Source organism: Drosophila simulans, chromosome 2R, assembly GCF_016746395.2.
Source record: "Drosophila simulans strain w501 chromosome 2R, Prin_Dsim_3.1, whole genome shotgun sequence".
Taxonomy (NCBI): Eukaryota; Metazoa; Arthropoda; class Insecta; order Diptera; family Drosophilidae; genus Drosophila; species Drosophila simulans.
Window position 1 is genome coordinate 10,861,958 of NC_052521.2, and position 22,197 is coordinate 10,884,154.

Sequence of the window (22,197 nt, forward strand, 5' to 3'; positions counted from 1 at the left end):
CAGGTCTTATTCTAAAATATGATTTCACCTTGTTTGAGCGCAAAACTCGTCATGTAAATGATTGTTATTTGCCGCAGAGAGTCGACCCCCGCGATTTCCATTTGTTTTGCTCGTATTTTGAATCGCTGACGTCACGGGCGCGGATCTTAACGCGGTTTCTTCCGACAGCTTCAAACGGGTTTAGACACTGACAGAAAATGTTCGATGTCAAACGGGTGAAAAAATAATGGAAATGATAAAAATATAAACATATCTAGTAGGAACAATTTGTAAATGTCTTTCTTTGCATGCCTAAGAAGATTTGTTATGTTAGAAACACTTTTAAAATACTTTCAGTTACGTTCATGTGTACATATATTGTTGTCTCGTACCTTATAGGAAAAGCTAGGAACTCTGACCGCAGAATACTTTATTTTTTTACTTTATATTTATATCAAAAATTATAAAAAATATAATTATAAAATGCCTCCTACCTTATTTTGTATCTCGGAGCAGTTTAATCTTTTAATATTTATCACAGCATATGTCACAAAAAAAAAAAAAAAAAAAAAATATGTCACAATGTAATTTTTGCTTTGCACTATATATTTTCTCTCAGTGCACCTCCTCCGCAGGTTTGCACTTTCGATCGGCGGCAGACAACAGCGCGTCGCTCGGCGCTTGGCCATATAAAGTCATCGCGTCTGGCGGCTCAATGGCAGTTTGGAGCCCGAAGCCTCGGGAGCAGAGTTATGGTGGCCTAGCTGTCATAGGTGTCTTATGTAAAATACAGAGATATATCTTGATTGCCAGCAGATTAAAGTGATTCAAATGATTCATTCATTCGACCCGGCAGCGAATATGACTTCTGGGGGCGGATCGCAATTAGAATGTGTATCGTATCGTTGCCGCATTCTAGTTGTAAGAATATCTATTTTTGGAGACTTGCCCATCTATTTCTGTTGGATAAATAACACTTATAAGTACGGCAAAATAATTGAGATATTGTTGCCCGTTTATGGAGAAAATGTATTAATTTGCATTTTATTTTTACAAACCTTTAAAGGTAATTTATTGACTTTCCAAGCACAGCAAATAATCAGATAAGAAATATTTATTTAGCTTTACTTATTTTTATATTATAGCACTTTTTTATATTTTGTATACTCAGTTTAGGTATGCATGCTGGCTAGACGTTTTCGCATTCGAACTAACTTAATTAAAACAAAGTTATGAGTGTTCGGGCCATTATTCATTTTCGCCATGGGTTCGTGTCCATGCTAGTTGCTAGTCTCATCAGTTTTGCCAATTAAGCTTCGCACAGGCAAACAACGAAAGGTTGTTCCGACATAGAAAAGTACACTGCGAAAAATAGTTACACGCAAAATGTTGAAAAAATGTTTATCAAATTCCTTACAGATATGCGTAATAAATCGTTTAATTGGCAATTATTTGTATATTCATTTAATGTTCTAAATCGAAGTTTTAATATTAGTTAAAGATTCTTTCGATTGAGCTGTTATATTAGTACTACCAACATTCTTAGTAATATATTTACATATATTTAATAATAATATTTTATATTTGTAATTACCACCTAATAACCAATATTGTATGATTACATTACATAATATAACTTATTTTTATTGTAATTAATATTTGTTTTTTATTAATCTATAGATGGAAGACCTACTACGTTATAGTTTCAGTATCTTTTTGTTGCCGATCCTTGATCTTCGTGCTGTGGTTTTGTTCTCCGTGTACCTGTTGCACCGCCAATACTCCTCCATCCACTCCTCCATCTCACCCGCTGGATGCGTGGCTGGCTTACCTGCGGCATGGACTCCCTCGCCGGCGACTCGACGGCCACCTCCTCCTCCACGTACAATTAGTGTCCCTCCGCTATCTGCCACTACCTCCTGCGGCCAACTCCTGCGCCGCTGCCTCGTTAGAAGAAGCAGCAGCAGCAGCAGCGGCAGCAGCGACGGCAGAGGTAGCAGCACCGGCAGCAGCAGCGACGGCAACAGTTTGAAACTTTCTCATTTCGGCTGGGATGGAAGAGCAGAATGGCCTCCAATGTTTCTGGCCTCGTCGTCGTCTGCGCATTTGCTGAGCGCCTATTCGAAAATCCAACTAATTGCTTATTTTAACCCCTTGAAAACTGAGCGCACAACCAGACAAACACTTAGTTACACACACACACACATGTATATGCACACAATGGTCCCCAGGCTTCGTGTTTATTAATTAACAACACAAAAACCCCGAACCAACAAAAGGCCCCAAACACACACACACAGACAGACACACGCTCACACATACATACACACGCACACACAGTGCCAACCGGGCTTAATCCAAGTGCTGTCTCTGGCATATTCATTAGTGTTCATTAGTGGAACAAAATGCTCATTTACTTAACTACTCCGGGACAGTCGGCTGTGTAGACCCATAACGAGCTCCCCCATCCCTCATCCACCACACCCTCCCTCTCCACCCTCCTATTCCATAGTACCCCACTAGCCACCACCACCGATTCCAGTACCACTCCCTTGGCACTTATCGGCACTCGGCAAGTCACTCGGCTCCTGCCTCGTTGGCCATCTACATCCCAATCCCAATCCCAATCCGCATCTCCATCTCGCTCTCGTGTTGCCAATTAAAATTCCACTTATGCCAAGTTAACTCACTTGGCTCGTTAATTGTTGTGGCTTTTTAATTGGACCCTTTTTTTCTCCTCCTGCTGGCTGCTTTCCCGGCTCCAATTCAATTGAACAACAACGAAAGCAACTACAACAACGGCGTTTTTAATGAATAGCGCAAAACTTGTGGGTGCTATGCATCCATTTAAGCCCAAAAAAAAGCCCCCAGCCCCGATCTCTCTTGGCCCAATCAAAACTTCCACTATATATGCGGACCCACCTCCTCGCTCACTGACCAGGCATTTTTTCTTTTTCAATGTCCCATTGGGATTGCTTATCGTCTGGGCTCGCCAGGGTTGTCAAGTGCGTGTGATGGATGGCTTGAAAAATATTCTGACAAATGTAAAGATACGATATAAATATAAAAACGTATCTTGCTTTTACAATGCTAAGCTTTTTGAAAATGAATATTTAGAAACCTACCGCGGAAAAATTCAAGCTCACATAAATTATAACTAAAATTAACAAAATTTGCTAATGAGCAATTAGTTTGATTTAATTTTAATTAATTAATTAATTATTATGCAATTTGTATCGTTTCCTGTGTTCAGCTTTCCCCAGTAATCCCTTTTGACGTGCTCGACAACCCTGTCGAGTTGCTCTGGCTCCATTCAACTAATGAATGAAACCGCAAGCAGTCGAGCAGCGGCAACAACAACTCGAAACAAAAACCCAACAAAAACCCCTAATTAAAATGCATTTTCATTTGGGACGTCAGTGTGCTGGCACACCCCCTTAACCCCCCCTAACCAACGGCCACCACCCGATCCTGTTGTGTGAAACTCGACAGTGGCGTCGGCCAACGGGGGTTGTCATGTTGTTAGTGCTAATTAGCCCCCGCTGGCGGCGCCACTGTGCGCCTCATGAACCGTTATGCCATTGTACACACACACACACACATACGCATAGTTATAGGCCAAGCCCCTCCAGCCCCAAAGCCCCAAAAACCCCAACCCCGCTACCGTTCGGTCTGAATGGCTGCGGGCATATTTAATTACAAAAGCTGCTAATTAGGAAACGTACACACCCACGTTGGTTAATTTGTTTGCAAACCAATTAACTCGGCGCATAGTAGCAGGCGCACAGAAAACCGCAGACAGTCGACAGGCAGCAAAAGCAGCAGCAGCAGCGGCAGCAGCAGCAGCGGCGGCGAAAGAAACGCAGCAGCAGCAGCAGCAGAAGCAGCAGCGGCAGCAGCAGCAAATGGAATATTGGTCGCTTAGCCAGTAGTCGGTCCCTCAGTTCAATTCTGGGGGTCGTCGGAAGCCTTACGTGGCCGGGATGGTTCGTTGGCTGCTGAGAACTTTCCAATCCAATCGGTGGATGGTGAACTTAACTAATGCCAACTAACTAACTAGCCAACAACTGTTAACGACCCACAAAAGCCTGGCCACAAAAGATAAGGGCCCAGATGTTTTTCAGGGGGTGGCCCAGGGATTGATGGGCGGAGCGGAGCGGAGGCGACGGCGGGGATGCCAAGAAACATTTCTAATAAATGAAAGCGAAACTTTAATGAAAAAGTTACGTTTCATTAGCGTGTGCGTGCGTGTGAGTGTATTAACACTGTGAGAAAATAGGTATCAAAATGAAGTCACTTGTGCACTTAACTCCAATGCATATAAAACTAGCTATCTGATATTTTTTCTTTGCAAACTAGTTTGTTATAATAAGTCAAACACGAAATCCTCTATAAAATTATTTAAAATTAAAGGTGATTTTAATTTAAAATAAATCTTATAATAATAATAAGATTTAGACACTTTAAATATTGACTAAATATCAAGTAAAGCAAAACATGACATCTTGTTCTTTTGTTTTTGGTTTGTTTAAAGATTCCTTTCTTTTATTTCGCTATTGAAAGAAAGTAAAATTTGAATTAAACTAAGTTTTTTTCTCAGTGCATGTTTGTTCTTAATAAATGAGCTAGAGTTGCTGCAAAACTTTCTGTCGCTCTGGTTTGGCACGTTTGCCTTTGTTGCTGGCTTCTGGCTTCTGGCTTCCGCCGTCGGACGGTCGTGCGTGCTAATGAGTAATAAACCAGCATTGTTGTTACGGGGGTGGGGTTGAACCTCCCCCACCCCCAACCCCACCCCTGCCACACACCCGGTGGCCTAGACGAGCGGTAGACTTGAATGTCAGGCGAACAGACCCATCGAGCAGCATTCGCTGTTCCAAAAGAGAGAATGCGAAACCGGTGGGGTGGTTGGGTTGGGTTTGGATGGGTGGCTGGATGTAGTGCCAGTTGCTGGGGATGGTATCTGTGTGGATGCCCTCTGTTCCGCCTCGGCTTTCGCGTTAATTAGTTTTGAGCGCTTTCATTATGCAGCTACATGTGGCAGGCGGACGGGCGCACAGGCTTTTGTTCGAGGAGTGTGGGAGGGGGGATGGAGTACAGGATACGCCATGTCCATGTCCATGTTTCTGCTCCGGAGCGATTCCATCTTTCGCCATTTCGCTAATGAACTTCTTAGCTGACTAACCAATTTGGCGTAATTACATTTTTTCGGATGCTCAGATTACTTTTTAATGGTATTTCTCGAAATGCAGCTGTCAGCTACATGGAATTTAAATTTAAAAAAAGTGTTGTTTGTAAATAACTTTACACTGAAAAAAAAATACTTCAAAAATAAGCTTAATCATACACATTTTAGAAATTACAAAAATATATAACACATATTTCAGAGGAAATACATAAGTAAATATACCATAGAAATGTATTACTTTCAATATATCATTTAGTTACTATAACATATATACACATACAAAATATTAACATATGTATGTACATATAAAAAAATAAAAAATTACAAAACAGTTTGTTTCATTTATAAAGCCATCATTGGGTATTTTAGTAAATGGATGGAAATCAGTGAGTAAACCCATATGCAGGGTATTTCCCAGTCTCAACTGATAAGCCCCAGAATCGAAAACCATATTGCTGATAAGGCGAAACGCTAAGTGCGATTGCATCGCGTTACATGCGGCAGCCACCTCTGCCCATTTGCTGTCCGCCCGAAAGGCAAAAACATTGTGGCTTATCACAAAAGAGTTAACAGACACTACAACAACCAGCGAGTTGAACAAAAGGCGATGTGCAGGCACGTATGTACGCCCCCCGCGGATCCGACTACGAACCCCCCCTCCGCACACGTTTGAGTTGCCCGTATTTTTGGGTTATCGCCCGGTCGTATTTGTTTATAGAGAAAGAGAACTCTTTTTCTTTTTTTTTTTTTTGACCACCTGTTGCTGGGCGCTGAGCGCCTGTTGCGCTAGCAAATAATCGATCGTCAGTTATTTATTGATTTCTGATTGATGGGCCATCCAAGTCCCCCGCCAAAGCCCATCCAATTTGAATCCCAACGACGTGGCTTAAGGGCGGGGGATTAGCTTCTACGTGGGATCTTCGTGTGTGCCGGGGCGGATTAGCTGGCTTTGGTCATGCGGCTAACAGAAAAACGGCAACAGGCAGAGATCGTCGCCGGTGGAAATTTGAATAAAATTAACATTACAACTACAGTAGTCGGCGGCACAGAATGCTGATAAGCGCTTAACTTATCAAATGCATACATAAGTGGGTTTCGTTTGGTTAACTTTAGTTTATTCATTTTTGAAATGTCTATAACAGAAACCCAAGAAAACATATTTAAACATAAACACTTAGGAGTCTAGGAATCAGGGACAAAGGTAATGTTGGGATATACTCGTATATGTAAATTGTTCTTTTTTTTCTATGTTTTTTAAATTGTTTTGTTTTTGTTTTTTGTAGTTTTGTGACTGTTTTAGCAAAACTTATTTAGCTACGCCCTAAGCCTAGGCAATATTATCAATACGATCGTTGAAAACCCAACACCCGAAAGTATGCTATAAGTACGCACGCCTACTTGCGACTGCCCTTGCGACACAATTGCTGTACCGCCTGCGCTGCCGCCAGGAAACTCTTCTCGGCGCAGCGCTTGGGCCAGTCCTAGGACTCGTAGAGCAGCCGCTGATAGTGCGGCAGGACCTCGTGCCGGCTCACATGCAGGCTAAACTCCAGCGCCACCAACACGGCGAACTCCGACGAGATCAGCTCCTTGCGATTCAGCCGGAACACGCTCTCCGTCTTCTCGATGAGGCTCTTGAGTGCGTCCCCCTTCACGTCGTTCATCTTGGCGCTGAGCAGCAGACAGGCGCCGGCGCACAGCTTGCGGTTGCTCTTGTTAATCAGATTGGCCAGGATGAGCTTCTCGAAGTACACGTACGCCTGCGATATGGTCACCAGATCGATGCGCGAGTCCAGCTTGTTGATCCGGCGCATTTCGCGCTTAATGCTGCAAGTGAAACGTAAATGGTTAAGTATTGTTCCTTTAAATGGTTACCGAAAGAAGGCTATGGGTTCACTTTCTCAAGATTACTTTCTATGGAAATTAACTATTTCCATTCCTTAAAGATGCCTTGTCTTACCTCCTCAGCTTGCTCAGCGTGAGCTGGATGGTGGGGAACTTCTCGCGAAACTTATCGTTCAGCTCCTTCTTAAGATCGGATGGGCGCACATAGTCAATGACCGAGGTCATGTACGAGGTGAAGGTCAGCAACGTGCGATGCTTTCCGGCAATCAACTCCGGATCGTCCAAAATGCTAGCGGAGTACTGTGGGTTACACAAGACAAAACTCTAGTTAGTAAGGATATACTTTCATAGAGGGAACCATTAAACTTACCACCTGACCACGCGACGAGTCTCCGCCCAGGATAACACTCTCTATGTCCATATCCAGCTTCATGTCCGGCGTCGGACTGGTTGCACTATTGCGGTTGTTGTTCTCATAAGTGAAGCACCTGCGAAGTCAATTTCGATTGATTAGGATGCACATAAAATACGAATCATATGCTAAGATAGCGCGTGAGAGAAGGCGGGATTGGGTTAGTCGAAGCATTGCTGTTCGTCGGATGTGTGCGAGAGTGGGTGGCTGGAGGTGTGTATGTGGGGATAGGTGAACTTGGTTAGTGGGCTAGAAGCTTTTGGCAGTCGACCAGGCTTTGGAACTACAGCAATTCAACTACTGAAGCTTGTAGTAACATAGCTAGGTTGGCTGTTTTCTTTTTGTCATATTAGCTGTTTTCAAAATTTACCATTTGCCTTGACGTTTGGTTATGGTTTTTGTGCTGAAACGAAGTAGTGCAAAGCGTTAAATGAATTAGCAAAAGTTAATGGCACATAATGGTTTTATTTTTGTTTTTTTTTTTTTTTTTGGGTCAACTATTACCGAACCAAAACAAAGAAAATAATTGAATATTCTAGCTTATCAAGCGATAAAAATATCTTTCGATTTTGGGGATTATATAAATGCGAACAATGTGCTGAGCTTCAGTAAATTTATAATTATTGGTTTGGGTAATATCACGCTCAACTCTTGATGAGTCAGATTTTCAGGTCTTGCTGGGTCAGCTTTGTGGCTGTTGACAAACACGAGCTAAACCAGTGTCTCCAATAAACGAGTAATGCGAGAAGGTAACAAAGAAGCTTTATGTTTACTTTTAGGTTTTAATGGAATGGGGAAATCTGTATTCTTTCTTTGGCTACTTGCTCTTCGATCGGACAAAGGAATTATTAGTTAACAGTGGTCGTTCGGTATGGCTAACCATGCAATATGACGCTCAATGAATGTTCAGAATGGTTCATGGGCATGACAAGATGGAGCTGATTGAATGTGTGTTCAACAAAAATGATACGAAAGATGATGCAAAATATGCTGGCAGACTGGAAGCCGGCACCAACCTCGCAATGCCATGATTCTTGAGCGCCGCTGTGCTCGTGATCTCCATTTGGTTCTCAAAGATGGAAGGATTCGCCGATGCATTGCCATGCTTCTTGCGCTCCTTTTCGTACTGACGTGAAGGTATCAGCAGATGACCATATGATATGTCCTGCAAATAAGTTGTAGTTATTATTAAGATCAGTTCCAGTTAAGTTAATCTATTGACTTACCTGACCACTTTCGGCCTTCTGTATTCCCAGCAAATCAAAGGGATCGAATGGTGCATCGTTGATCGAGCTCAAAGGACGCGAAGTGGATGGATTCCGACGACGACGATCCTCCTTGCGAAACTCAGCTCTGCAAATTTGAACATAATTATTATAATTTTACTATTTAATAATTAGAATCTAGTTTTGCAACTCACCTTCCATTCTTGCCCTTGTAGTAGGGAAGTGAGGAGAATATGAAGAACGGAATCTTGCGCGACACCAGCACCATTCGCTCATCCCGCGCCTGTCCAAGTCCCAATGGCTGGCCGGAGGTTCCACGCCGGCTATCGCTGATCTGGACCGACTTGCTGAGGCTGTTCCGGAAACTGCCCGCATAGTTTCCCGCCGGAGTCAGGCTCTCCGTGCTGCTGTCGTCGGTGATGTGGCTGACGCTCGATCCGCTCAAGACATAGGTGCGCTTCAGACCGCCGCCCATGGCAATGCTCGAATTGGAGCCCACCCGCATACCCGGCGCCGTGTTCAAACGTGCCCTCCGCTCCGGCTGCAAGTTCTGATCGCTTGCCCCATTGCTGAAGGTGCTGCAAGCGAGAAGCAGGAGATCGGTTAGAATTGTAGCGATCTAAGGAGCAACAGGCGCTCAACAACGCAAGTAGCGTGAAAAACGCGCACAAAACGATACAAAAACGCGCTGGGCTGGACCTTGAAGGCGGTTTTTTCGCCCCAAGTTGTTGCTACTTTAAAATACGCTTTTTTCGGTATTTATAAATTCAATGACAAATGCCAGCGATGAGACTAGTGTTGTCAGTTTAGCTATTAACCAAAAAAAAAAAATTTTTTTTTAGGCTACGATTATTTATTTTAAGGTTATTAGTTTTTAAGTTTTTAAAATGAAAGCATTGAAGTTTGTGCTTGAATTATGATGTAACATAACCAACCATAATTATACTATACTTACTATATTCTAACTAGCTTTAGTTAGCTCTTAGCTCTAAATTGTTTAACAATCTTTTTTAGTTTATAGCTAATTTTAGCCATTTTAAGTGGGCTTGTGGGAGCAGCATCTCTGGAACTCTCTGCATCGCGTGGGCCCATTGTCACACCCCTCACGCAATGATCGATATTTTCACAGGCCCGCAGAAACGGAGAGAAAAGCCAGCGGAGGCAGAAAGATTTTCCCTTGTGCATTTAAAGGGCGATCAAAGTAGAGGCCCGCTGCTTATCGCTTGTGTATTTTTGGAAATCAAACAAACACATCGACACAAACACACTCGCACTCTCGTTCGCACACACATGTGCAATGCCGAAGGGCAGCCGCAACGCAAGTCAATTAGCCAACTGAAGTCAACATCTTCACGGCATCTGTGCGCCTGGTTGATTACCTTGGGATAATTGGTCTAGGTCGAGGTTACAGTCAAAAAAGTGTGGTCTTCTGCAGCGGCAGGGGGCAGGGGGCATGGGGCAGGAGGGTCTGTGCGCAAACTCCCCTCAAGTTCGTCGTGGTGACGATTCTGCGTTAATTAGCTGGATGAAGTGCAAGGCAGTTCGCTTTTCATTAAAAAACCCCATGCAAGCCCAACCCAAAAATATGATGGAGGTGGCGCCTAGGCTGTCATAACCCGTTAATTAGTTGGAGCATTTTAACAGGCGCACAGAATTAGCAGCAGGAATTTAGTTTTACATGCTTACAACATCAGTGAAGAAGAAGAGGGTGGGGATGGTTGGGGCTATAACTCCAAAATGTGTGTGTGTGCGTGTGTATGTTTGGCCGAAGAAGAAGTAAAGGGCCGAGCAAACATTTATTTTTGTGCGTTTGCTTTTGTGTTTTCTGTTCGTCTAACTATTGACTCGCTAATGAGTTTGTGTGCTTCTGTGTGTGTGTGTGTGCGTTGATAAGAGGTTGGGCAAAGTGCGTGTGCGAGCGAGAGGGAGCGAGTCTATAGACCACCACTGCAACTCAAACAAGTGTGCATGTATACTTCGGTATTTATAGTTTTTCTATTTCAATATCGTTTTTGGAAACTCCGTCTATGAAGTGCTGTGCCCCTGTGACAAAAGCAAACAATATTTAAATTCTAACAATAGATTTGATGAATTGAAAGAAAAATGATTCAGCATATTTTGAACCGTCGCAGAATTGAAAGAAACTTCAACGAATTTTTTCAATTCTTCATGTTACATAACATTCGAATATGTACGGTGCTATTTATAGATCGCCAGAATTGCGTTAGAAAATTCTCATAACAGGATTAGATAAAGTTCACAGTACTGTAATTTTAACAGAATGTTATATCAAATTCTTTCCATATTCTGCTAATAGCATAATGTTTAAATCGTGAATAATCTGATATGAGTTCTGTTGTTGCTATAACCGATAAGTTAAAAATATAGGAAAAAATATAAAATTCAAGTCACTCTGCAAATTTGCATGCCTTGTATTATATAAAGAAAGAAATCCTATAGATGTTATCTGCCAGCTGTGCAGATCTGAAGATATGTACATATGTCTTTCTCCTAGAGACTATCTCTCTGATTTTATTTTGATTGCAAATATTGACCGAGAACTGCTACTAAGAGCTTTGGTAAATATACTTTTCACGTCTGCATGCGAGAGAGCGAGCAAATAAATCTGCCCAGAGTTTAATCGAAGAAAACACAATATTTTAATTGCAATATCTTTCCATTTTAAATGTTATTTCTTTGTGTGTGTGAAGCAATCAAATCAACTGAGTCAATCGCGCTTTTATCAGCAATCGCTTTTGTTATTGTCATCGTGGCTTGTTGTTTTTGCTGCTATCAGCTGGCTATGTGCAAACAGATGTTAATGGAAGTAAGTTTCATTATATAAGCTATCGTTTGACCAGATCACGTGCCCATGAGCTTAAGCTGCTGATAAAAGCTTTCAGCCAGATAGGCCAAAAACAAACAAAAACTAAAAATACACTAAAATAAATATGTAAATTTATTAAAACATGTTTGACAACACCACAACTTTTAGAAAAAAGTTAGATGTTTAAAAACGCCAGCAAAACGCTTTCGAATCGCTAGAGAAACGCTATCAAACCGCTGGCAAATACAACTTTTATAAACATGTACTTATTACGTGCATTTCTTATGTTTAAGATACTCCAATTAACTGGAAATAACCACTACTCTATTATTATCTAAAACAACCCTAGTAGAAGATACACTGAAAGTAATAACTAGCAATTGCCACTTGAGTCTTTGTTTTGGCGGGCAATGACGCAAATCGATTCCAGCATTATCAATCCGGTCATATACTAGTAGCTCCCTTTCACCTCGAACAAAAGTGGATTTCGGAACGAAATGGTGTTCTAGATAAGGTGAAAAACACATCCAGCAACAATAACAATAATCGCGTTAGGAAAGGAAGGCGTAACCAAAGAATAAGCGTTTTGTAAACAAACAGTGCGAGCAAAACGGAATGCCAAAAAACGCCAGCGATTTTCGGACGAGACGGGCAAAAACGTCGATCGAAATGTTTACACAAGCCGAAAGTAATTACATAAAGCAACTAGGCAAAAAAGAAAAAAAAATATTGTCTATTTACAAGTCCAATTGAAGGCTGTCGATAAAAAGCACAAACAAAGAAACACAATGGTGTGTCTAATAGTTTTTTGTTCCATTTTTTGATTTCAATATTTTGTGTGCATTGAAAAAATTGCAGATAATAACACGTTTCCACTGTTTTCCCATTCTACTGACAGATCTTAACTTCAAGAGCAAAAACTTTGGCAAGAGCGAAAAGCGAGAAATCAGTGAAACGGTAACCCATTTTATCCGCTTTTAACCGCTTTTACTACCTTCAAATACAATGGAACAGATAAAACATAATAAAGAGACTTGAGAATGACGTGGAGTTCGAGCAAGTGTCGATTAAATATATATTAAGTCGCAGTTACTAGCAGCGAGCATTAAGTTTAGTCGATAAGAAGAGAGCTTTATTTATCGCAGGGGGGTCGTCTTTGTTTTGGCTACTACATATGTGCAATCAAGTCCACAAAGGCGGTGCAAGAAATATATGTATTTACAATCGGACGGATTAGGTGTGTCTATGTCATCTTTGGGCTTATCGTTCATTTCTTCACCGACGAGCGAGGCAATGGAGCTTTATGGCGGTCTGTGTTGACTTTAGCAGAGCTTCCAAATGCACAGAAAACAATTAGATAGCTTTTTCCAGCTTTTTGCACCACTGACACACATTTTCCAACCCGCCGGCACAAAAGAAACCCCTTTTCGAAACGACATGTCCTTGAACATAAGGATTAGAACCCCTGAAACGCACAAGTAGTGCGAATAAAAATAACGAAAACAAACAAGAACAGGGGAAACCGGTTCCTATTACGTCGTCGATTGCATAAAACTCTGCCTCAAGGTTACCCAGTTTGGTGGAGTGATGGAGGGATGGGGGGGAAGCGCGGAGGATTTGCCCGCTGTTTGGACAGGTTTGCTGGCTGGCTGGGGCGACATTGACATTGAAATTGGTACGAGGCAGCCAGCAGGAGGATGAGGCCAACAAAAAGCTCAAGTTCAATGCTAAGCTTTGCCTTTTGCCGGCTGGAGGTCCTTCGTCGACTGTTGAATGGAAAAAAAGGGCCGGGCCACTCCCCTAAATCAAGTTAATTGCCATGACGCAACCTTTGGCCAGAGGAAGTGAAAACTGAGAACGAATAAAAATAATAGATGGGGCAATAAAAAAATTGTTTACGTTTTCGGTAGAGTTGCGGATTTTTTTTCAGCTCTTTTCTTATTTTTTTTTTATTTCACTCTTCCATATTCCCATTCATTGGCCAACTCCACATAAAGCAGCTCAGGTTTCAAAACAAAAACTGGACATAAGTAGTTTGTTTTGGTTTTGCCAATTGCGACGCAGTTTGTTTTTGCGCCTGCGCAGCTTTTTGTGGCAAGTTTCCCACACCGAAAAATGCGAACGATTCCGCATAACACACAATATTGTTGTTTGCAACAATTTGCCTCTTCAACAAATTCTGGCATCAACAAAATTGCTATCCCATTCCGGAGCGGAAATAGTAATGAAACCCTAGATTGGTGGGTAAAAACAGAACTTGCTTTTTGGATTCATTTTTTTTTTTTATTAATATTATTTTTTTTTGCCGCGAAATGAGAGAAGCTGGGGAGCACTTGGGAATACATATTTGAAATCGCTTAAATACTTTGTAACTTGATGATGTGGCAAGAAATTCCCTTTTATTGTTCACGTACTGAGTCATGATAAACGGAATATCAATCTATATGATATGAAAGGGTTAATATATAATTTTAAAATCAGCTGACACAAGAACTACCCGTTAATTAAAGTCTTTAACGTCACTGAGATAACTCATCGAGTGCTTTTATAATCTTTGAGGCTTCGATCATTTCCACACGCCAGATAAACCTGCTGAGTGTAAAAGATCTCATGATAGGACTATCCGTCGTATATCAAGATCTTTCTAACTAATCTAATCAGTTGATTGTCCTGTGTACATACATTGTATATGATCTATTGCTAGTTCATCGCTAAGATAAGGTGCTAAAATATCAAAATTTAGAGCTTTCGACTTGATCAAAATGGATCAAAGAACCTCAATGCAAAGAAATCCTGATAAAAATGTATACTTTTTACTATTTGCGAAGTATATTTCTAGTTTTTCCTATGATATTCGTTGACTATTTGTTATTCAGCGTACGAAGAGTTATAAATTTGCATCTTTATAGCTCGTTCGATAGTTTAGCTTTCATGGCGCAGTAAGATCGTATATGTACGAAATGTATATATTTATTAATAAACGTTTTATGGTATAATTAATTAAGAGGTATAGTAATAGCATCCTTCTCAAGGTTTAGCATAGTTATTGCCAAACTAAAACCAAATCCCCGGGAATTTGATTTGCCCCAGCAAGTGGCAATGACAGGTCGCTGACAAGCCAATTGGCTGCACGCCAAATGCATATCTACAAGTATGTAACCCGCGGATGGATGACAATAAGTTTCCTCCCCATACCCCCTGTGGAAACCACGGAGTCCCACGGAAAAACGGGTTAGCCACCAGTTGAGTGGCGGCGGCATGCGAAAGAAACCGAAACCGAAAACGCTAGGCAGAAATAGCGAAACGCCAGCGGAGCACGACTGCAACGCTGCATGTATGTATGTGGCAAACAAGGTCAGTTTGCCAAAGCGCATTCGACGAGTTCAACGAAACTTGTATCTGGCATTGGAAGTGAAAGCTCTGAGATGCACCTTAGCTTTGCTTTAGCTTTATGCGCGGAGAAAGACAAAGAAAGTCGCCGAGGGGGGCGTAAGTTCAAGGCGGTTTGCGAGCGGTTTACGAGCGTTTCGCTAGCGATTTACGAGCGTTACCGATGGCACACGCATTTCGGCATTGCGTAATTACTTTGCGCTAATACACCTAGATAGATATAATACCCATGATTCAACGCTGACAGGCCGTTTAAGTGCGTGACAAAATGCCTGGCGCCTCGGAACAAAAGTTCCGAATTAAACGAACGCCCCTCGACATGCAATTCAATTCAACTCAATTCAAACAATTGTTTGCACAGCTTTCGGCCGGGCACGCTCTCTAATTTACGTTAATTGAGCCGGCACACGTTGATGAATGAAGCCGATTTGATTACAGGCCTCTTACCCCCTCCCACCCCTAATCCGATCAAAATATTTTATTTTGGGGCAGGCGTTATTTTTAGCGCCAAGCGACCGGCAACAGACCACTAATTATGCAGCATCAGGCGTTGAAAACGTGCAAATAGTCCCTCGCCATCTGCGAAAATACGTCACAATCGGGAAAAGTGCTCTCTCAATTTTCACAAGCTTATGTTTATAAATAATTTTCGATTTCAGACCGCCCAGCTGAGTGTTTTGCTTTCGCGGTACTTTCGATCAAGCTGAGCCTTCTGTTCGTAAGCAAATTAGAGACCGAGTGTCAATTGGCTAACGTAAACTTAGCGGAAATTTCAATTAACAAATTTAAGGGGAGGGGAAAAATCGATGCCAATTATGACGACAGCTTAATTGAACGCAACAAAAGTTCAGCGATCAAGCGGCATGATTCATTTTCTCGTAGCGTTCGAATTATTTATAAATCAACAAAGAGCAAAGGAATACTCAGCGAATTTCATTTTAATTTATGGTTGGAAAATATTGCGATTGGACTGAGAAAAACTGTCCACTTGACGTCACGTGTCAATCTATTTCTGAGAGTCTAGAAGATAGAAGATCGTTTAATTGGAAAAACATAAATTCGAGCTGCAAAAACTTAACACATTTCCTGTTTGAATATTTAGGTAGTTTCCCTTACTTATAGTCGCCTAATTTATATTATTATAAAAACTTTGACTAACTAATTTGATTACAACTTTTAGCAACTGCTTACCACAATGCTGATTAGAAACCATAATAAGTTAAGATAGTTCACTGATATGACAAACATGAATTGGAATTTCGTTAGAGTTGTGCACTGATTACTCACCGTTCCCTCAGCGGCAATAGCTTGCTGCCCGCTCCGCCGGCCACGCCACCGCCGCTGCCCAGATTGGACACCTTGAGCGGTATCTTGACGCTGTCCGAATCGCTGCCGCTCTCGGCACCCGATCCTCCGCTGCCGGCGGTGCAACTCCGTGCCTGCCGCTGTTGCTGCTGCTGCAACTTGAGCTGCTGCTGCTGCTGCTGTTGGAGCTTATTGCCCATATTGCCATTGCCCGGTGCCTGGTGGTTGTGACGACCCGACGAGGTCGGGCGCTTTATGTTGCGTCTCTCGGCCGGCACAATGCTGCTGCGATTGTGATCGGCGGCCGGCAGGACGTTCATCAGGTATTGACCCATATTTTCAGTTTCACTAAAATGCCCGTCCCCATCGCTGGCACCGGTGGCGCAGTCCTCCAGTCCCAATCCCAGCCCGATGCCGCCATCGATGCCCATGTGGACATCGGCGCTGCAGAGGAGCGGCGAACAGAGGGCGCCATTCTGGTGTTGCTGATGTTGCTGCTGCTGCTGTTGATGCTGCTGCTGATGTTGCTGCTGCTGCTGCTGCTGCTGTTGGGTGTGTTGCTGTTGCTGCTGCTGCGTATGATGCCGCTTCTGGTGGTTGTGGTGCGTCGCCGAGTGGCTGCGCTGATGGTGGTGCTGCTGATAGTGCGGATGAAAGCCCCCCGAGCCGAGTCCCAGCGAGGATGGGTTCTTATTCTGGTTGCAGAGCAGGCTGCTGCCGAATGTTGCGCCGAATTTGGTGTCCCGATGGGTGCCATCTAACGAGATATTCGATAGGAACGAGATCGCAGCCAGTCTGCGCCTGTGTCTCGTCTTGTTGAGCGAACTTGCCATTAGGCGATGAACCCTTAATTACCAAGCGAGATTAACCGAAGTGGGTGCTGTGGGTCGTTTCCCTGGATGCTCTGGATGCTCTGATATATGTACCTATATGTATGTATAGTGTGTGTGTGTGCATATACTGTGTGGGAATGTGATGTTGCACTTTTCTGGAACACTCTTCGCGAAAAAAACTGGTTTCGAAAGTGATTATGCTGCTGTTGTTGTATTTTCACTGCTGGTGGTTCTCACTTTTCTTGATCGAATCAATTAAGTTTTTTAGTCTCTAACTTGGCAGCCGAATTAAAAAACAAACTACTTGAACGCGACATGGTGACGAATTTTTAGCACTTTAGATGACGGAAGATGTTTGAAATACGAATATTTTATGCACTTTTATTATTAACTAGCGTTTATGCGTCGTTGCGTTGCTTTGGCTGCAAGTAGAAATAAGAACAGAAGAGAGCAATGGGAATCAATAAATGAGACTACAAAAAGCGGCAGGAAAGCTGCTTTTGGCCAAGAGAAGCTTTCTCCGAGCGTTTCTGGAATATTCGTTAAAGTGCAGTGGGTGGCTCAGGGGAAATTGGTGGTCAACACATTCTGATGCTCAGTGGACAAAATATTGAATATGATATAATATTGTTAGCAGAAGGCATCTCAATATCATAGTTTATAATTCGCAATGTTTTTAAGCTATTTTAAAGTGAATATGCTATGGGGTTTTCAACTCTTGTAAGTTAATTACCATTTTTGGTAAAGTGGATAATAATCATGTTTGAAATCTTTTAAAAAAATCTCATTTGAAAACAACGTTCATTTTTAATTTTAAGAATTAAGAGTTTTCCTTGAAATAAACCGTATCTTTGCGGGGATTTTAGCCAACTGGATTGATAAAGCTTTTCCGCTGGCTGTTAAAAAAGCTGCATGCGGCTCAAAGCTGCAGAGTGGTTTTAGCCGCCTTTGTTGCTGTTGTTGTTGCTGGCGGGCGGCTTAGTGTGTCAGGTTAGTGGGTGGCACCTGTGCGAAGAGAGGGGGCGGTAAAGAGAGTGAGAGAGAGATTGTGCCACAGCCGGCAAGGAAAATCTAAGCGCTTTTCCGTACTTTCGTGTGTGTTTACTGTTTACATTCAATACGGGAGGCCCTAAAATGCCCAAAAATTTTCCCTCGGGCAACAAGAGCGAGTGGAAAATTTTTCAGAACCATCAAAAACAGCTGTTCGGAAAGCGGGGAAATAGATTTTCCGGTGGTGGTTTTTTTTTACCTAGGATCCAGTCTAATTGGATTTACCTGGACCAATTGGAGTGCGGCACACACAAGTTTGAGCCTGTGCGAAAAATGTAAAATCAATGCAGGAACAAGTGTGTGCGAAAATATTTATGACACCCACCCACTCACTTGCTCGCACACACACACACTCGCACGCACACGCACGTGTGACGTGTTTTTTCCTGTTTTCCCCTCCGCTTTTACTTACCACTGTGTTTGGTTTTTCCACGGTCGTTGGGTATTATTTAAAACTTAATTCGATTAATAGTCGTTCTATGCTGAGAAATGTTTCAAGCGCGTCATTTTGATCTATTTTTATGGTGGATTTTCGACAGACTTTGATTTTTTGCCTTTGGCTGCCAACTCGCCTGCGCTCCTCACTCTCTTTGGCTCTCTTTTGCACGGCTGTGTGTGTGTGTGTGTGTGTTGGTTGGTGCACTCACGCAGTTGCTTCGTTGCGTAAATTATGCAAAATGCAGGCCAATTGCAATGTGTTTACAAAAACAGAACAAACGAACGCGTTAAGTGTGTTTTTTGCGATTTTACGAGCGCGTTAACTGGTCTCTGCGAAATACGCAAACGGTATGAACGTCAAAATATTGGCAGCAGCGACGAAAACATCTGCAGATGGGCTTACGAAAAATTCACAAACTGCGGCCAGTGTTGGGCAGCGGGCGAAGGGCGAAATACCAGTTCAAAGGGAGGTAAAATATACCGCAATGGTACTCTAGAAAATTCACGATTGTTTTGGTTTGACCATCATTGCAACGTTTAAATAAGGTGCATTTAGAAAATTCTAGATGTTCAAAATTTTTTAAAAATTTTACACAAGCTTAACTTATCTTAGTTTTATAAAAATATTTTTTGTATTTTTTAAAAAATTGTTTATATATTAATTAGGTTTTAATTAATTTGGTATTAACCGCGGTATCTTAATACCACCACTTTTCTAACCCTCTGGCAACGCCATTTCGATCAGCTGTTTTCGTGGGACGCGCATGAGAAAAATATTGTTTGCGGCATTTCATGAAAATCGCGGAAAATGGTGACAAAAACGATTAAATCTCTGAATTTGGAGATCAATTTCGTAAGTATTATGAAATATATGTAAACGACAACTAACCTATCAAGTTTTTCACACACAGGAAGTGGAGGATGTTCCGTATGAGGAGGAAATCCTTCGGAACGCCTACTCCGTAAAACATTGGCTGCGCTACATTGATCACAAAGCGAAAGCGCCGAATAATGGTGTTAATATGGTCTACGAGCGTGCTCTTAAGGAGCTTCCTGGCAGCTATAAGATCTGGCACAATTATCTGAGAACCCGCAGGAAGCAGGTGCGCGGCAAGATACCCACGGATCCCATGTACGAGGAGGTCAACAGTGCCTTCGAGCGCGCACTCGTCTTTATGCACAAAATGCCACGTATCTGGATGGACTACGGTGCCTTCATGACCTCCCAGTGCAAGGTGACCCGCACCCGGCATGTTTTCGATCGAGCTCTAAGGGCTCTGCCCATCACGCAGCACGGCAGGATTTGGCCACTGTATCTGAAGTTTGTACGCCGCTTTGAAATGCCGGAAACAGCACTACGAGTCTACCGTCGATATTTGAAACTCTTCCCCGAAGACACAGAGGAGTATGTGGACTACCTGCAAGAAGCAGATCGGCTGGACGAAGCTGCCCAGCAGCTGGCGCACATCGTCGACAATGAACACTTCGTTTCCAAGCACGGCAAGTCCAATCATCAGCTGTGGAACGAACTGTGCGACCTCATCTCGAAGAATCCACACAAGGTGCACTCCTTGAATGTGGACGCCATCATTCGCGGTGGACTGCGTCGCTACACCGATCAGCTGGGCCACCTGTGGAACTCCCTGGCGGATTACTATGTGCGTTCCGGCTTATTTGATCGGGCAAGAGATATATACGAGGAAGCCATTCAAACTGTGACCACCGTAAGAGACTTCACCCAAGTCTTTGATGAATACGCACAGTTCGAGGAACTCTCGCTGAACAAACGCATGGAACAGGTAGCTGCCAATGAGGCGGCCACCGAGGAGGATGACATTGACGTCGAACTGCGGCTCTCGCGCTTCGAATACCTCATGGAGCGCCGTTTGCTGCTGTTGAATAGTGTGCTCCTGCGCCAGAATCCGCACAACGTGCACGAGTGGCACAAGCGGGTGACACTGTACGAGGACAAGCCCGCCGAGATCATCAGTACGTACACCGAGGCCGTGCAAACAGTGCAGCCGAAGCAGGCGGTCGGCAAGCTGCACACCCTCTGGGTGGAATTCGCCAAGTTCTACGAGGCCAACGGACAGGTGGAGGATGCTCGTGTGGTCTTCGAACGCGGCACTGAGGTTGAGTATGTCAAAGTAGAGGATTTGGCAGCGGTGTGGTGCGAATGGGCAGAGATGGAGCTACGGCAGCAGCAGTTCGAGGCGGCACTCAAGCTGATGCAAAGGGCGACGGCCATGCCGAAGCGAAAGATTGCCTATTATGATGATACGGAGACGGTGCAGGCGCGCCTTCATCGCTCGCTAAAAGTGTGGTCCATGTACGCTGACTTGGAGGAGTCATTTGGCACCTTCAAGACCTGCAAAGCCGTCTACGAGCGGATTATCGACCTGAAGATCTGTACGCCACAGATCATTATCAATTACGGAATGTTCCTCGAGGAGCACAACTACTTTGAGGAAGCCTACCGAGCCTATGAGAAGGGCATCTCTCTGTTCAAGTGGCCCAATGTCTACGACATCTGGAACTCTTACCTAACCAAATTTTTGGAGCGTTATGGCGGCACAAAACTGGAACGAGCCAGGGATCTCTTCGAGCAGTGCCTGGATCAGTGTCCTCCTGAGCATGCTAAGTACTTTTATTTACTGTATGCTAAGTTGGAAGAGGAGCACGGTCTCGCCCGGCATGCCATGTCGGTCTATGATCGCGCCACGTCTGCTGTAAAGGAGGAGGAGATGTTCGACATGTACAACATATTTGTGAAGAAGGCAGCCGAGATCTATGGCCTGCCACGTACCCGCGAGATCTATGAAAAGGCCATTGAATCGCTGCCCGAGCAGAATATGCGCCACATGTGCGTCAAGTTCGCAGAGTTGGAAACGAAGTTGGGCGAAGTCGATCGAGCTAGGGCCATCTATGCTCATTGCTCACAGGTATGTTTATATAGATTCCTATTGCATCACTTAAGCTTATTATTATTTGCGTTCTTCAGGTTTGTGATCCCCGCATCACTGCAGACTTTTGGCAAACCTGGAAGGAGTTCGAAGTGCGTCACGGCAACGAAGACACAATGCGCGAAATGCTGCGCATCAAGCGCTCCGTGCAGGCCACTTACAATACGCAGGTGAACATGATGGCCGCCCAATTCCTGAGCACAAACAACGGAGCGGCTGCGGATGCCGGCGCAGGAGCTGGACCGGATGCCATGCGGCTGCTGGAGGAGAAAGCTCGCCAGGCGGCAGTCGAGGCCAAACAGAAGCCCATCGAGAAGGCGGCCTCAAACATTATGTTTGTGCGCGGTGAGACGCAGGGTGGTGCTAAGAATAAACAGGATACGGTCGTCAATCCTGATGAGATCGACATTGGAGACAGCGACGAAGACGATGAGGAGGAGGACGGCGATGAGGAGAACGAGATGACGAACGATAACCAGGCCAGTGCAGCGGCCACGAAAACCGACGAGGAAGGCCTGGTCATGAAGAAACTGCGCTTCGAGCAAAAGGCCATTCCAGCCAAGGTCTTCGGCAGCCTCAAGCCATCAAATCAAGGCGACTCTGATGGAGAGTAAATGTTTATATATGACTTCTTTTTCGGGGTAAATACATGTGTGTCGAAAGTTTTACAATTGTAATTGATCTGTTTTTATGTTCTGGCCTCAATTAGATTCTTAAATGGTAGTTTGATATTAATTGTTGTCA

The 22,197-nt window shown here is 43.4% G+C and overlaps 2 protein-coding genes and 1 long non-coding RNA gene across 5 annotated transcripts; 2 read left to right on the plus strand and 1 right to left on the minus strand.

Annotated features, from left to right (window-relative positions):
- Positions 1-6,257: 6,257 nt before the first annotated feature.
- LOC6734346 (CDK5 and ABL1 enzyme substrate 1) lies at positions 6,258-18,937 on the minus strand. Of its 3 annotated transcripts, none has more exons than XM_039292855.1 (9): positions 18,465-18,937; positions 16,152-17,424; positions 8,842-9,225; positions 8,648-8,774; positions 8,438-8,586; positions 7,792-7,824; positions 7,380-7,497; positions 7,125-7,309; positions 6,258-6,991 (listed from the first exon to the last, which is right to left on the minus strand). In XM_039292855.1, the coding sequence occupies exons 2-9, from the start codon at positions 17,000-17,002 to the stop codon at positions 6,646-6,648; spliced, it is 2,193 nt and encodes a 730-aa protein (XP_039148789.1). In that variant the 5' UTR covers positions 17,003-17,424; positions 18,465-18,937; the 3' UTR covers positions 6,258-6,645. The 3 variants fall into 3 exon arrangements, with proteins under 3 accessions (XP_039148789.1, XP_039148790.1, XP_016027423.2); XM_039292856.2 differs by lacking the exon at positions 18,465-18,937 and adding an exon at positions 17,736-17,855; XM_016182115.2 differs by lacking the exon at positions 7,792-7,824.
- LOC123327152 lies at positions 11,953-12,524 on the plus strand. Its single transcript, XR_006541658.1, has 2 exons — positions 11,953-12,265; positions 12,373-12,524. It is a non-coding gene; the product is annotated as an uncharacterized LOC123327152 (long non-coding RNA).
- Positions 18,938-19,195: 258 nt separating the features above from the next.
- Positions 19,196-22,130, plus strand: LOC27209463 (pre-mRNA-splicing factor syf1 homolog). Its single transcript, XM_039292854.1, has 3 exons — positions 19,196-19,343; positions 19,402-21,432; positions 21,492-22,130. Exons 1-3 carry the CDS (start codon positions 19,299-19,301, stop codon positions 22,065-22,067), a joined length of 2,652 nt encoding a protein of 883 aa, XP_039148788.1. The 5' UTR covers positions 19,196-19,298; the 3' UTR covers positions 22,068-22,130.
- Positions 22,131-22,197: the final 67 nt, after the last annotated feature.